Source organism: Aphelocoma coerulescens, chromosome 1A (assembly GCF_041296385.1).
Source record: "Aphelocoma coerulescens isolate FSJ_1873_10779 chromosome 1A, UR_Acoe_1.0, whole genome shotgun sequence".
Classification (NCBI taxonomy): domain Eukaryota; kingdom Metazoa; phylum Chordata; class Aves; order Passeriformes; family Corvidae; genus Aphelocoma; species Aphelocoma coerulescens.
In genome coordinates this window covers 34,500,341-34,516,538 of record NC_091014.1, presented here as the reverse complement: position 1 = coordinate 34,516,538, position 16,198 = coordinate 34,500,341, and the positions used below count along the sequence as shown (strand labels likewise).

At 42.3% G+C, this 16,198-nt stretch overlaps 1 protein-coding gene and 1 long non-coding RNA gene across 3 annotated transcripts; one reads left to right on the top strand and one right to left on the bottom strand.

The window, feature by feature from the left end:
- Positions 1-10: 10 nt before the first annotated feature.
- Positions 11-1,249, bottom strand: LOC138100623 (uncharacterized). The gene is made up of 3 exons (XR_011146860.1): positions 1,155-1,249; positions 557-963; positions 11-240 (listed from the first exon to the last, which is right to left on the bottom strand). It is a non-coding gene; the product is annotated as an uncharacterized lncRNA (long non-coding RNA).
- Positions 1,250-1,492: 243 nt separating this feature from the next.
- KICS2 (KICSTOR subunit 2) lies at positions 1,493-11,114 on the top strand. 2 transcript variants are annotated; one of them, XM_068998434.1, is made up of 4 exons: positions 1,493-1,764; positions 3,831-3,904; positions 3,983-4,119; positions 8,411-11,114. In XM_068998434.1, exons 1-4 carry the CDS (start codon positions 1,530-1,532, stop codon positions 9,225-9,227), a joined length of 1,263 nt encoding a protein of 420 aa, XP_068854535.1. In that variant the 5' UTR covers positions 1,493-1,529; the 3' UTR covers positions 9,228-11,114. The 2 variants fall into 2 exon arrangements, with proteins under 2 accessions (XP_068854535.1, XP_068854531.1); XM_068998430.1 differs by having other exon boundaries at positions 3,831-4,119.
- Positions 11,115-16,198: the final 5,084 nt, after the last annotated feature.

The following is a 16,198-nucleotide window of genomic DNA, read 5'->3' as shown; positions in this document are numbered from 1 at the left end:
GCAGCCTACTATTTACAGCTGTGATTGCCTTGAACAGATGAGTGATTCAGGTGCTGACTCAAATTACCAAAATATCTCATCAATAAATCAAATTTTAATAACCAACTGTCCAGGTCAGAGAAGTCTGTTGTCGAGCAGCTGTAAAATCCTACATCCATTTTGTTCTTTTGGCACACAAAGTGAAGAGTTGAATTCAGGAAGAAGGCAGCTTCTGGTGCACACAGAACTCGGACTTGTCAGCTGTAGGAATAAAGACCTCATAAATTTCAGTTAAGCTGCTTCAAATTTTAAGCATTTAAAGCCAAAATTTTATTTCTAAACTGAATCTTTTCAGGGATGTTGCACACTACTTAATAAGCTCACAAGTATACATACAGAAGGTGCCTGTGTTTAGAAAAGTGATGAAGGGCTTGGCAGATTTATCCTTTTATTAGACCAGTGAATGGAAATGGTGACAATTTTTATATCCAAGCCCAAATCCTCAGGCTACTTCGTTTACAGTAAGAAACTTGCAGACACTGTGTAGTTAGGGTTTATTTAAAAGTCTGCTTCATACCTAAAGCAGGTGCTTGCATCTGATGCCCATTTTCAGTGATGGTGTTTCCTGAACAAGAGGCAGTCAGCTACTTAAATTAGTACACAAGTCATAGCGGTGTTCTTTCTGATGCTGTGTTTTGTCCAAATGTCAGCCTAAAAGCAGCTGCAGGTGCTGTTAAGAGTGCAGGGAAATACTGTACAGAGAGGAAACTAGGAGTGTATTCATTCTGGGTTAGCTGGAGAGCTGCAACTCAACCTGGAGGGGAGCGGTCTCAGTGCAAGGGCAGGTAGTTCTGCGGAACTGGGACCAGCCAGTGCTGCCACAGCGAGCTTCCCTTCTACTGCCCGGCCCTGTGGCTCAACCCTGTGCTCCTCATCGCCTCCACGGAGAATCAGTTCAGGCAGCTCTTCTGTCTGAAATATGAACTGAAGAAAATGGGATTAATGTGGGCAATCCACAATCTCCCAGTCGCAAGGGAGGGAGAAACTAAACCCAAAGTAGCTGGAGGGTCCAGTGGGAGTCAGATGAGAATAACGGCCTCAGACCTTGGATTTTAGAACTTTTTTTAACGGAAAGAACAACTTAGCAGGGAAGTGGGTCTCAGCTTTATGCTTACAGGATGAAACGCAGGGCGGAGGCGAGCGGCCGGCGCACCCGAACGCGCGGCGCGGGCGGGCGACCCCAGGGCCCGGCGAACCCACGGCCCGGCGAACCCAGGGCCCGGCGACCCCACGGCCCGGCGACCCCACGGCCCGGCGAACCGAGGGCCCGGCGCGCCCCGGGCCCGCCCGCTGCCCGCCCGCTGCCCGCCCGCTGCCCGCCCGCTGCCCGCCCGCTGCCCGCCCGCTGCCCGCCCGCCAGCAGCGCAAGCCCCGGCCCGTCACGTGACCCCGAGCAGGCCTCTCCCCGCCCCGCGGGTCACGTGTTCCCTCGCGCGGGCGGGCGGGCGCCGGACACGGAAGTCGCGGCCGCTGCGGAGGCGCCGGGCGGGATGGGGGAGTCGATCCCGCTGGGAGCGCCGGTGCCGGTGGAGCAGGCCGTGTTGGAGACCTTCTTTTCCCACCTAGGCATCTTCTCCTACGACAAGGCCAAGGACAATGTGGAGAAGGAGCGGGAGGCCAACAAGAGCGCGGGGTCTAGCTGGCTGGCGCTGCTGGCCGGGCTGGCGCACCTGGCGGCGGCCGAGAAGGCCTATCACAGCATGACCTTCCTGGGACAGAAGCTAGGTACCGCTCCGGGGAGGGAGGGACCGGCTCTCCCAACCCGCGCCGCGCCGGCCTCAGGCTGGGGGCCTGCCCCGCGCTGGGCTCCGCGGGTGCGGAGCGGGCGGCTGGGAGGTCACCTGGCAGCCGGTGTTTGCACGGTGCTGCGTACTCGAGGTCCCTGGGGGCCCTGCCTCGGCGGGTGCATGCATGTGTGCCTGAAAGACAAGTGCTGGGTTAGTGAGCGTCCGTGGGCCCCCTGAGAAATCGGCTGTGCCATTTGTGCTGCCCTTAAAGAATGAACGAGAGGACAGGTGCCGTGCAGGTGGCACACTGGCTGTTGTGCCAGTCGATGCATCTCTTCGTTGGCGGGCAGGGTACCTACCCGCCCTTCCCCAGATTTAGCCAGAGGTGTTTCTGTGTTGAGATGCTCTGGCTTAGATATCGGTAAAGATGAGCTTACTGGGGTAACCAAAGCGTTAAAGCTTTTTCACCTTATATTAGAGGTGTGGATATGTAAGTACTCGGGGCTGGAGATAGCGCCCTAGGAGTTGTTATCCATGCAGATACTGCAGGATCTCAGGAAGCTTTGGCCACGATCTCAGCTGCTTTGTGTTTTGTCAGTAAGTGAATAGAAAAATCCGAAACTGGCACAGGACATGCTTCCATGACGTTACCCTTTGGGCAAAGCTGCTTATTTTCTTTTTGAACTGCAGATGGGCATGGGAAATGGATCAAAGGATATGAGTCTGATGCATAGCTCATTAAACCATCAAGAAAATCCGGCTTTGTTGTTTAAGTGGTGACTTGGAACTATTTATAAGATCTTTACAGCCAAAACTCTGTCTATAAGGCTGAGTTTAAAGGGTGAATTTGGTGCTTGCAGAAAGGATAAAGGTGACAACAGAAAGGGCAAAGTTTTGTCTGTTTATTTATTTACTTTATGAACAACTACAGTAGGTTATTCTTTCTCTTGCCCACGTCCGGGGGGCTACTCATGTCTTAAAATGGGAGCTGTTTCACTATGATAGCCAATTCTCTACCTTTCTACCTCAAATGTCAGTGGCCACCTTTGAACACTGTGTGTGTAAAAGGAATGTGGAAAGAGCTATCCATCATTACAAAATTTATAAGTGGTTTCAAAGTGGAACCTAAATTTGGAATCTTTAAAAGATTCAGACTCAGTCCCTGTGGTCTTTGCTCTGCTGCAGCTGTTGAGTGCCAGAATGGCACATTAGGTCTTCTGCAAATAGAAACTATGAAATAAGGCTAGTACATTTGTACAGCCTTTCCATAATGTCAAAGTTAAATATCTTTTACTTTGACCCTTTGCTCCTGTCTTTTTTTCTTTTTTAAATTCCTCATAGTGTTGAGCAGGTAGAACGGGGCACAGATGACTTCTTGTTCTCCCTCCCTCCCTTCGGGTTTTAGTTATGGATTAATCTGCACTGTGGTCTCACTGGGATAAAGCGTGATTGTTTTCCCTTTGAATTCTGGTGTATAGTGAGATTGTATAGGGACATTTAGAAACATTTGATTTGTACGCACAGATGTCACATGGTTCCCATTTAAAGGTTGCTTTGTGAATTTGAGTGCTTCACGATTGAAGAGGGATTGTTAAGGGAATTCTCTGGAAAAGATCTAGAGGTATTAATAGGAGTGGAGGCTATTAAAATTTGATCAGTCAAGTCATGATGACTTAATTCTTCTGACTTACATAGATAAAAGTATTTCTAGGTCATGTATCATAGTAGTAAATTTAACTGAACCCTGGGTTTCTTAAAAGTCGTGTCATAACTGAGGCAGCTGTGAAGGAGTTGTTTTGAAGCAGCCATTGGCTGCTGAGACATGAAGTGGGACAAGTGTAGCTTGCATGAAATTAAATAAAGTTCTTCTGAGCATATGCTCTGTAATTCAGTTACTTGCAGAATAAAACACTGAATTTGGTTTCTTTGTTAAAAGAAGTACTGTAATTAAACCGTACTTACAAACAACTAGATATATAATCACAAGTACAAGAATTTTCCAGTATTGCTGTCTATCTTTGCTGTCCCTGGATTTTGGTAATACCTCCATATTTATCTGAACAGGTGGTCAGTCATTCTTCAGCCGAAAGGACTCCATCCGAACCATCTACACATCTCTGCATAATGAGCTGAAGAAGGTGGTGGCGACGGGTCACAATGCACTAGGAGGAACAGCTCCTCACTTGGAAGAGCTGCTTTCTCACCTGTCTGAACAGCTCTGTTTTTTTGTTCAGGCTCGGATGGAAATTGCTGACTTCTATGAAAAAATGTACACGCTCAGCACCCAAAAGTTCATTAACTCTGAGGAACTGGTAAACATTTTGGAATCCATCTTAAAGAAATACAGTTCAAGGTCAGTGCTTCTTTGCTGGCAGTATGTACTCAGACACGTGATCTGTAATACCTGATGTTGACGTTCAAAGCAAACCTAAAGACTTTGCTGTCCTTTGACTGCTGAGCAGCACAGTCCCTTCACGAATTCATGTGTGAAGTCTGTGTTGGCCAGCAGCATCAGATGCATGAAGTTTCTTCAAAAGAAGAAAAATAACAAAGGGAGTCTGCTCATGGTGTACTAGGAGCCTTCCTCCCTATGCCTTAATTAAAGCTCAGCATGTTCATTTTAAGAAGAGAGGAAGAGTGATTTTCCTTTTATAAGATGCAAGGCTTCTTGCACTTTTTCTTTGGCAGGGGAGCAGAAACAAGCTTTAATTTCATGTGGACTTCAGTAAAAGTGACATAAATAAAGCAAATACTTGTGTGACAGTTTTACTTTTTAGGCTAGAATATATGTCTGCTTAGATCTGAAAGCTACACCACAACTCTCTGGCTTACCTGGGAGGGCTTTAGGGTGCTCTGTTACCACTTCTCTCGAGGGGTCTTGGAGCCACTAGGAGGAGCACCTCTGAGCCTTTGGTCCCTGCCAATATGGTTGCTTGAAGTTAAGATTTAATAGTTCCTGTTACAAAAATCCAAGGATCTTTCTAAATGAGGGTAGGAGGGGTATTTCACATCTAACTTATATGCCTTGAAAGTGATGGCAGTTTAAAAGAGAATTTTTGTATGCTTGTCAACACATTCAAATTCTACCTCTTCATTTTAAACCAAAAAAGGTAGCCATTGTAGGAAGTTAACTGTCAGATGTGGTTGCATTTTTTAAAATCTTTGGTAGTGAAATAGTGTTTAAGAAGACTTTTGGGGAAAATATTCATAGGTTTTACTTTTTACAGTTATGATTTCACCTAGGAAAAATCAAAATAATTCAGTGCTCCTTTCTCATATTTCAGATTGAAGCACTGCAGCTGATTCCCTTATATTTTTAGGGATAACTTTGGCAAATTGCTACATAATTTTGCAACCTGAAAATTAAAACTAGTCTATATGATCTTACCAGTGATGTTTTGCAATTCTTGGCTTGTGATCACTTAAAATATCAGGACTGTTAGTCCAATAAAAACCTGAAACTTAGATATATTTTCCTTGATGTGATAAACATTAAGGAGTAAAGGGAAGTAAGTTCAGGGGTTTGGATGGTTTTTTGTTGGCATTTTCTTGTTCGGGTGTTTTTTTGAGAAGTTGATTTCTGTTGTACACTAACGACTGCCATCTGTTCTGTGCATGTGCTAAATCAACAGAACTGTTAAAAATCTGAAAACAGAAATTCATACTTTGATGAAGTGATTGGAGACTATACGTGCATACAAAATGTTTTGCTATGCTATTTAAATAAATTTCACTGATACATTTGTACTTCTAAGGCATTATATGTTATATAATATGTTTATATAATATATATTATGTAACTGTATGTATTATAACATCTTTAAAAAATAAGTAATGTCTCCCTGGAAAAAATACTGATTATCATCCTTTGGGTTAACAAGCAATCTTTAAGATGGAGACAATCTAAGATGCTGTCAGAGCTAATTCAGTAGCTGCAGTGTGCTCCTCCCCAGTGGCCTAGAGAGTATTTCTGAAACAGTGGGAAAAATGATATATTCCTTTAGTCCTTCCTTTTAGTTTCTTCATAGCTCAGATCAGTTTCTGGGGTGTGTTATGCTGATATGTACTGGCTGCAAGGCATTTCTGCTTTACAGGTGAAAGATCAAATAAACGCATCCTTACACAGCCTCTTCCCTCTGTCAGTATATTCCTCACTCGTAGTTGAGGATTTGTGCCATTATTTCAGCCAGCTGTGCTAAGGCCAGACAGGATGTGTGTTTTTTAGATAGGTTCTGGCCTTGGTTTCTTTCCTTTATATGTGAAAATAGCTGGTCAGATAATGTAGAGGAAATACCTGCTTGCTGGTGAAGGAACAGTAGAATTGACTGTTAACGAGACATATTGTTTGTATCTGAAGTGCTATTAATTCTTGAACAGTTTAAAGCTATTTTGTTATGATTTTATTACTACTTATTGCTGACTTGTACATGGCCAATACTAGACATTTTCATTTCCATTTTTCTCTAGAATACATCTGGAGAAGTAACTTCTCCTGAGATTTTTAACTGTTGGTTTGGGTGGGATCTTAAATAATTAAAGCAGCATCAGAAGCAGGATCATTTAAAAGCTTAGTATAAAATGAATTAGTAACTATAACACCTATTTTGATACAATTTTTTTTAAGTGTTTAATGTTTTTTATCTAGTCAGCATTGTGTAATATGTGCATGAATGTGTGATCTGTGGAAGGAAAAAGAAAATGTGGCTTCTTCACAGTCTGCAAAACACAACTACCATCTCTCTGCTTTCAAGAATGGTTAGGAGCAAAAATCAATTTTCCAACATGTTTTTAAACTTTAACACTCTGGCTTATGAAATATTGTAAAAACTTGTCTGTTTTATGTGACACAGCTCGGTTGGATGCTTCTAAGTTATAAAACTCAATTACGGCAAATACACGTAGTACATAACTTGTCACTTTACTCTGCAATCATATCAAGCTTCTCAGCTGTGGCTAAGGTGTGTATTTTTGGATTAAAACAGTTTAGCAAATCCTGCTGGACAATGAAACATTAAGAAAGCCATGAAGCAAAGTAGAAGTGGGAAGCTGTACGTCAGAATGTTAATCTAAGAGACTTTGGCAGTGCTGCCTTAGTAAGGATTTTTAAATTGCTTTTAAGATTGAGGAAAACTTTCTTGGTCTGCCTGCAAATGTGTTTAAACCACTGTGCTGTGTGTCATTTGATGGGACTGTCTGCAACAAATAATGTTGCATAATGCTTTTTGTACTGTCTTAAAATACACAGCAGCAAAACTGTTTTTGGTGAATGCCAAAACCATTGGAGATATTTAATGCTGACTGTTAGAAATTATTTTTAGTTGACTCTTGTTTGTTCGAAGGAATGTAAATATGCTCTGGACTTCTCAGCCCAATTTGGACTTGCATCTTAATAACAAATCCTTGCAAGATACAAATTGTGGCTTCCAAAAAAAAGAGATGGTTACAGATAGTGATAAAATTGGCAGACATTTTTCACAAGCCAAGGAGTTCATGTTTCGCCAAGAACTTGAGGAAAAGTCAAAGAAAAAGTCATGAAGGGAGAGGGGATGAAAAGCCTGAAATTTTCATTCTCTCTTCTGGTCCACAACAAAATGAAGTTGTTTTGGTTTTGAACCAACTATTTCCAAAACAGATGTTATTTGTTGTGTCCTGGAAACTGATGGGAATAATGACATTGCTTTAGTTTTGGCTGAAGATGAGCTGTTAAATGTTGGAAAAATTCTGTGTAAACTTTATTGTTTTAAACCAATAACAAGACCCAAGATATTTTTCTGAAGTGAGAAGATAAATCTGTCTTTACTTAAATGGAAACCTCATCAAGTCTTGTCTTTGAGCTTTTCATTGTTCTTTATTAGAGACCTCTTTAAGAGTCCTAAATGCCAATGAGGGAACACATTTACCAAAAAGGCCACTTCTGTATTTGCTGAAGGCTCATTTTTTCTAAAGTTAGAAATTTTACATTACAGTTTTTCATGGTTCCAGTTAAGTATATTATTGTTGATGATGTTTGCAAATAATTTGAGTGTCATGGGAAGAGAGGTAGACTGCATCTGTATTATTTTTTCTGAATGTCTGGGAAAAAAAGTGAGAAGATAAAGAGTTGGTTATGGTTCCAGTGACTATTATTTCTTGGCAATTTTATTGTGATTTACTAAAAAAGCAAAACCAAGCTCGGCTTGACTTCCTCATGGCTTCCCTATGTGAACAACAGATTCATAACATAATTCTTTGATTTAACTTATTATCTTACTGCTATTACAGAACCATCAAGACATATATTACTGCCGGAAGACATTTTAAATTGGAACAGGATCACCTGAATTTAAAAAGAAATGGTGTTATATAGTAGTTCATGGATTAAGATAAACAGTGATTGTTCTTGAACTGATGAAATACAACTCCCTTACTTTGATAGAGAAATGTCTGGCAGGTGGTGTTTTTTGTGAGATGTGAAGCAATTCATGAAAATATTTACCGTAATTATGTAGACAGAACTGTTATTTAAATAAGGAATATTATTGTCTGTTTACAATTTGCTCTGCTTTGATATTTGATATTTTGTCTGTTAACTGGCAAATACTATCTGATGATTTCACCATTGTGTACAGCAGTTCTCATGTCTTGACTATTGTTATGTTTTCTAGATTTCATCATCCAATCCTCAGTCCTCTTGAAAGCAGTTTCCAGCTGGAGGTAGATGTGCTTGCACACCTCTTAAAGGCTCAGGCTCAGATCTCAGAGTGGAAGTTCCTTCCATCCCTGGTCAACTTGCACAGTGCTCACACAAAGCTACAGACTTGGGGCCAAATTTTTGAGAAACAGCGGGAGACCAAGAAGCACCTCTTTGGAGGGCAGTCTCAGAAGGCTGTGCAACCTCCACACCTCTTCCTCTGGCTGATGAAGCTCAAAAACATTCTCCTTGCCAAGTTTAGCTTTTACTTTCATGAGGCCCTTAGTCGACAGACAACAGCATCTGAAATGAAAACTTTGACTGCTAAAACAAATCCTGATTACTTCGGGAAAATTTCCAGTTTCATCCGGAAGTATGATGCTGTCAATGTTTCCTTAATTTTTGACAATCGTGGATCAGAGAGTTTTCAGGGACATGGTTATCATCACCCCCATTCATACAGGGAAGCCCCAAAAGGAGTGGATCAGTATCCTGCAGTGGTGTCCCTGCCCAGTGACAGGCCTGTTATGCACTGGCCCAATGTCATCATGATTATGACTGATAGAACCTCTGACCTCAACAGTTTGGAGAAGGTTGTTCACTTCTACGATGACAAAGTCCAAAGCACCTACTTTCTGACTCGCCCTGAACCTCACTTTACCATTGTAGTTATTTTTGAGTCCAAGAAGTCAGAAAGGGACTATCATTTTATCTCTTTTCTCAATGAAATTTCACATTCCCTTAAGAACTCCAAAGCTTTTGCAAGCTTGAAACCTGGATCCAAAGGGTGAAATACAAACTACTTACAAGTTGTCAAGGCAGTATGGCAGCCTTGAGGGAGCTGTAGTTTCTCAGAGTCTAATTGAAAAGGAACCATTTTTTAAAATGTTGTAAGTTCCTTTTTTTTTTTTTTTTTAAGCTAACAGACACTTGAAGAAAAGTATTTTTGGGCAGTACACAGTGGGGCAACTTAATCGGGGGGTGCTGAAGGGCCACTGTGGGTTTTTTTGGTGTGGTTTTCAGTATGATTAGTTTTTTCAGTCCACAATTTTGTTGCCTGTATCAGAAAGGAATATATGCACTTTATCTTAGTCTGATCATTGACTGTCTTCTACAGAGTTTATTGAAAATGTGGTGAGGATGGAAGATACTATCTTTTCAGAAAACTGTATTGCCTGACAGGAATGATTTCTGGGAACTAAACACTGATGCAAGGGAATATTAAAAAAAGTGGACCTGCAAAGACATTTTAAATAAAAATATGAGAATCAGAAAAGTGATTATTGTTAATTATAATTTAGTTTTCAAATGGTTTAAAATGCTAATTGAGCTCTCTGACGCTCCCTTAAGCACTGGTGTCTTTTCTAAAGGCCCTGTGTTGTAAAGCTTGGTCATTGCTCCAGGACTTGGGCTGGACAAGAAAAGCTGCAGCATGGCTTGAAAGGCTGGTATTCACTGGAGTGCTGTGACAGTGTCGGCCCAGTCCTGGCTCAGACTAACTGAAGCAGACAAGCTGAATTTGAGCAGGTGTTCTAGAAGGAACAGCTCCATGGAAAAAGCACCAAGGCTCTTTTCAATTTGTGCTTTTTTCTGGCTGACTTAAAAAATAAGAAAAAAAAGGCAGTAGGAAATGCCCTTTCTAAAATGATTTATTGTCTAATTTGCAGTTAATGTCAACCTAGATTTGTTTTCAGATTTTTATAACTATTTTTTCTCTCTGTTCAGTTTTAAATAATTCCATAATTAAGCCAAAACACTTTGGGGATTTGGATTTAAATATATAGCCTATGCAGTATATTTACCTCATTCTTTCACCACTTTTAGGCTGCAGGGTTGGAAAAAGTATATTTTCTAGTTACCCTGAAAGTGCTTTAATTTGGAAATCAGGGTTTCCAAATACAATAAGGGAGTCAATTTGGCTGTACCTCTAGCCTTACATTGCAGGATTCTTCTGACTGTTAGCTATGCAGTTGTGCACGCACTTTCATGGGGGTTCAGGGGAACGGATGTATATATAAGTGTAGTAAAGCAAGGTCATTAGTTGACACTGTAATGTATAACATCATCAGGTTTGTTTTAAAAGGGAGTTTAAGTCAAAATGTTGGTTTCTGTTAAGATTGAACTATGAAAGATACCTTTGCGAACGTGTCTTTTAATGATTCCCTTTCTCTCCCACAGAAGGTTGTGGTAACTTGTCTTGCCTCTCTACAAATGCTAATTTTTTACAATCATATAAGCACGTTCTGTTCTTGAAATACAAGCTCTGATTTCCACTTTGTGCCAAATGGAGCCTTCCATGCTTTGCTCTAACTGTGTATTAGTCTGTGCGAGTATCTGTGCTACTGCCTTTCACCTGAGGTCTTGGTCTGACTGCAGCACCACTTGCAAAAGCTCAGTGTGCTCTTTGCCACTTGAAAATAACGGGTTGCAAATATACCAGCAGCTGGAGGGCACCTGTTTTTTGTAAGAGTGTTACCCTTTGCAGCTCGAATTCCATTTTAACAGGACAAAGTTGCAAATGACAGTATTCAGAGAGTTGATGTGCTTCCTTCTGTGGGACAGTGACCTTGTAATAACATGTAATTTTTACTTCCTCAGCCTGAGTAACACAAAAGAAACTGTTGCCAGAACTGGTTCCCGGTCTTCAGCAGTGTAAATAAAGTGTCGTACAAAATATATCTGCCTGTGCAATATTTCCCTGTCATAGTATGTGTGGGAAAGGGGACAGAAAACTGGAGGAAGAAGGTGTGTGGTACAGACACGTTCGTTTCTGAGTTGCAGGGGAGGAGTTGGAAGAGGTGGAAGGGAAATCTGCCCTTTGGAGCAGATTAGCAGCTTTTACCAATTGCTGAAGGGGCTAGAGGCTGTTCCCAGTGGTTTTTATGGGAAGAGGAAAAGGAGGTGACTGTTCAGCAGACCTGGTAGCTCACATCACACTCCCATCATTGTCCTTGGCAAATGGTGTTTTAGAAGGGAAGGGAGGGGATGCTGGGTCATATTTCTGTGCAGGAGAAGGTGGCTTGCTGCAGTTTTTTCTTCAGAGAGTCTTGGGGAAGCAATCACAGGAGCCTTGTGACTCATAAGAATTTCTGGATATTTCAGTTGATGAAGAACCAAAGGGAGCCATAACCATTGCCATCGTGGTGTGGGAAGGGAGGGAATGGGAGAGACTTGCAGGCAAATGATAGAATTGGATGCTGGAGAAACTTGTGGGGCTGTCTCAGAGTCCTGTCCCTGTGGCTCTCCTTGTAAGATCTCAGCCTTAAATTAATATAACATGGGGAGAGAAAACTCAGGCTGTAGGAAGTGGCTTGGATGAAGACAGGTGAAGGTGAAGAGAGGTGACATACAATCAAAATGAAATAGTGCTGCAGAGTTGAGGTGTGCTGGTACCAAAAACGAAGTGTGGGGAGTGTGAGTGTGTGGGATGAATGAATATTTATAGATTTGTCAGATCCATGAAGACTCACGGCACAGTTTCTTACTCGATGCTTTTTGGAGTTTATGTTTTAAATTACAAATGAGGTAATGGGGGGACTTTTGGGTTCAAACTGAAAGATTAGATATGTGGAAGAAATTCTTTGCTACAAACATGGTGAGGTGCTGGAACAGGCTGCCCAGGGAAGCTGTGGTTGCCCCATCCCTGGCAAGGTTGGATGCAGCTTGGAGCAACCTGGTCTAGTGGAATGTGTCTCCAGCCATGGCAGGGGCTTGAAAGTAGATGGTCTTTAAGATCCCTGTCAGCCCCAACCATTCTGTGGTTCGGTATCTATGATATAAAACTGGCTAGGCCAGAAATGAAAGCCTGCATAATTAAGCAAGGGGAGGGAATGTATCTGTGGAGTAAGTAAAGGTGACCAGGAACTCAGTAACTGGAAAAAAAAAATTCATTACTAACTTCGGTACTGGAAAGATTGATCAGTGTCTTTGCTATAAGAACTGGAAAACAAATAGACTTTTGCTGAACTGGGTGATACCCCATCTGCCAGCTTTTCCTCTACACCAATTTAGCTAAGCAAGGCTTAATGTGCTAATGTACTTTGAAGGTCATGTATAAATGACTGCTTTAAATGCAAGATGTAAAGATATTTATGATAGCATACTGAAAGGCATTGCTTCCAGACATATTTAAACATTTTTAAAACAGGTACTGAGATTTGATATTCCCAGTGCCATTCAGATTGCTTAGAATAGCAGTGTTGAAGCTTATTTTGTAGCAAATTTCATGGACCTCATCACTTGCTTGAGTCCATGAGGATACAGGCAGAATATTTAATTTAGTATCCTTTGCCTGCAGTGTGATTTTGACAGCAAATGTATTCTAAGAAGTCTTAGATATTTTTTATTTATGTCTTGTAAGCTGTTTTCTTTTGCATGTGGTATTCAGGTTTTTCTTGAATAAGACATTTTTCCATTTCTCCTCCCTTTGCATAAAGACAGTGCAGGGAATGAAAACTAATATATTTTGTATTGTGCTACAAAGGACTGCAACATATGCATAATGCACGTAATATTCAGGCTTTAATGACCTAAAAGTAATGGAAGCTCCTGGTATCGGTTTGAATGGTTGCACCTAGTGTTTATCTAATCCACTTTTAAAAAAATATTTGCACTATAGCAGAAGGTAATTTTATGGCACTCACACAGTTAATCATTGCTCTGGTCCTGTCTTCTTCGTATAGGAGCCTTTTGAGACATTTGTGATCACTCTGGTGCTAGTTCTTTGATACCATTTATCTGAGGCTTCTTTGTGTACATGCTTCAGGTCAGCCTGCTGCTGCCTTTGCACTGGGTCCCATACTTCTCATGACTAATCTTTGCTTGAGAAAATCAGCAGTGTGCTATACTTCATTCCTCAAGTCCTGTTTTTTGGCCCAGTGCTTACAACCCCTCATCTTGCAGAAAGCAGGATGTCACGCAGCGTGGCTGGTCCTGGGCTTCTGGTGAGCTCTGTGGTTGCTTCCAGAAGCGCTGGCTCTAAGCTAACTTAGTTGGCTGAAACCTTTGGTAGCCAGAAGTCCTGTTTTCAGACTCCCAGAGATGTAAGCCAGCCCTGCCCAGGTGGATGCAGCAGAGGCCAAGAGCAGTAGGTCAGTGTTGCGCCCACAGGAACAGCTATTGAGTGGCCCAGCAGGGATGGCCTTTGGGCTGCAATTGTGCAAAGGAGGGAGCTGTTTATTGGGAAAAGCAGAAGAGGCTCTGGAAATGAGAATGCTGACAAAGTAAAGCAATAGCATAATGCTTTGCAGACCTGACAAAAACAATACACAAGTCAAATGCAAGATGGAGCTGGACTCTGACTTCATGTTAGCAAAGGACTGATTTAAACATGAAGTCTGCTTTGGAGGATAAAGGTAACAGGTTTTTGCCATGACATTGCTTTAAGAATTCAGTCATTTTCTCCAGGAACTGGTCCTTTCCCTCTCTTGTGCATGCATGCACTTAACACATAGCCTGACTTTTTTTGGTGATTGCTATGGAGCTTTTCTGGGAGAGTTTGTCTGTTTGAGTTCAGTTTCTCCTAACTTTCAACCTGGTGTTGCAGCCACTGGGTCTGTGGTAGGGTAAGAGAGTTCTCCACCTTGCAGCTGGGACCTGGCTGTGCCCCAGCTGTACCGGGCAGTGGCAAGAAGAGCAAAATGCAGAAGGGGAGACAAGTCACTGCAAGATGGGCTTGGGCAGATGGCAGCTCTGGGAAAGACAGGCAGGGAGAAAACAGATGCAGAATGACTGCACTGCAGATGGACCATGAGCAGAAGATTTTTGTTGGCCTCTCTGCATTGCTAGCCTAATTTTACAGGAATCTATGTAAATTTTATTTGCTGAAAAAGCTGTGCTAGACCCCACCTGTAGTTGCAGCTGCTTGTTTTATGTGACTACTTTAAAATAACTATACTCTTTCTAGGAGGGTGGTGTTCCATCTTTAGGTACCAGCAGGCTTGGCAAAGCAGCTGATTTTGGGTAGATGATTAAGACAAGCTTTGTGGTATCCTGTTATAGCTGGGATATGCTTCTACAATGCTACATGCTAACATCTGAAGCTTCAGAGCAGTGAAATGTTGTGCTTTATTTGTGCAGCTCACTGCTGATAAAATATTTAGTGGCACTAAGTTTTTGGCTCTGAGGTATGCATCATTTGCTGCAAAGGTCTTGAGAGGCTTTTTAGTGTGTGCAAATTGAATTCCTCAGATCAGAGCCAAAAAGAGCCAGCGTCACCATGGTCTTATACTGGGATGCACAACCTTGAACCAAGAATTGTAAGTTTCCTGTGGGAAGGATGATGTGATCCTGGGCAAAATGAGGGCCAGTGAGAGACGCTGAGGTTAGGCTGGGGGTGTCCCTATTAAAGTGAATTCCCAGCCTTTGATTTTGTCTTAGAGTTAGTTCTCTCTGGGAATACAAGCAGAGGAAATTGCCTCCCACAGTCTGGAATAGCCTGATGGTCTCTTAAACATTTACATAGTAAAATGTCATTCCCAAAATCAGTGTTGGCTTTGAGCAGGGGAATCCAAGTCAACCTCTCCCTCTTCTTGTGGTTATGCAGATGTTTGGCAGAGCCTCCAGGTATTTCCTCTGCTTTCTCAGGTGAGGAACAAGCTTCCTCTCCCTGGCCCTGAAAAATTCTCTTGGCATATGGGGGAGGAGAGGTTAAATTGTCTGGAGGAGAAACTCATCTTCTTTCTGGGTGGGTGCAGCCCAGAACTGGTTCACAGTCATCACTGTGAAGAGTAGCCAAAGGGCCACCCCGCTTTCAGCAGGATCAGGGGTAGCTGCTGCAGCCTGAAGCTACATGTTCTCCCAGTGCTGTTGTTGGGTCTGGTTCTTCAGGGACTGGGACTGATGCTTCACCAAGGACTGCCTATGACTGCCTGAGACCTCCATATCACCTAGAGGTAAAACTCTAGGAAGACAACACTTAAAGAGTGAAAACTTGGGGTTATAATGCCTTTCATGTGAGGGCTCTGCATTAGATTTCTAGCGGGAGAGCTGAGGCTGCCTTTGCCTCCAGCAGTACAACTTGCTCCTGTCCTCAGTCTGAGAGATGCCAGCACTTGTCAGAGGGATGGGGTGAGAGATAGGGAGCATTAACAGGTTTAGCTTTCTGCTTTTAATCCAATGATGCAAATCTGCCCAACTATTTTGAAAAGTTGATAGATTAAGTCCTATTCTAGGTGTAGAGCTCGTCTCTGAGTAGAGTGCCTGGAGCTCTGCTGGAAGCAAGATGTGTAGGCCAAATAAAAGCTACCTTTCCTTCCTCTTCATGCATCCCTGTCTGGAAAGAGCAAGAGCAAATTACTTTCAAGTGTCATTGGATAATAGCTTTTTGGGAAAAACCTGATCCTCATTTATTGTTACAGAAGCAGGGAATTAGTGCAATGAATCAAGACCGCACCTCACCCTCCTAAACAATTTATCTGCAATTTTGCCTGCAAATTCACTAGAATTGGATGTAGCTGATCAGCCATCTCCATGATGAAGTTGCACTGCGCGCTCAGGCTGGCTTTGCTTGGAGGACTTCAAAATTTTGTACGCTGAGTTTTCCCAGCATAGGAGATGCCTCAAGCTGGCTGACCTGCTGGCAGTACCTCGCAGTGAGAAAAGCAGGAGGCAAATTTCTGAAGCTGTGTGTTACTCACTATCAAGTATAAAAATAAATGGGTATAAATCTTGGTCCAACCTAGTGGGATTTGTGGTGCTATCTAATTTTTCTTGCTATCCCTGTAGACTGAAATGGTATCCCAGATCCTTATCCCTGAAAATG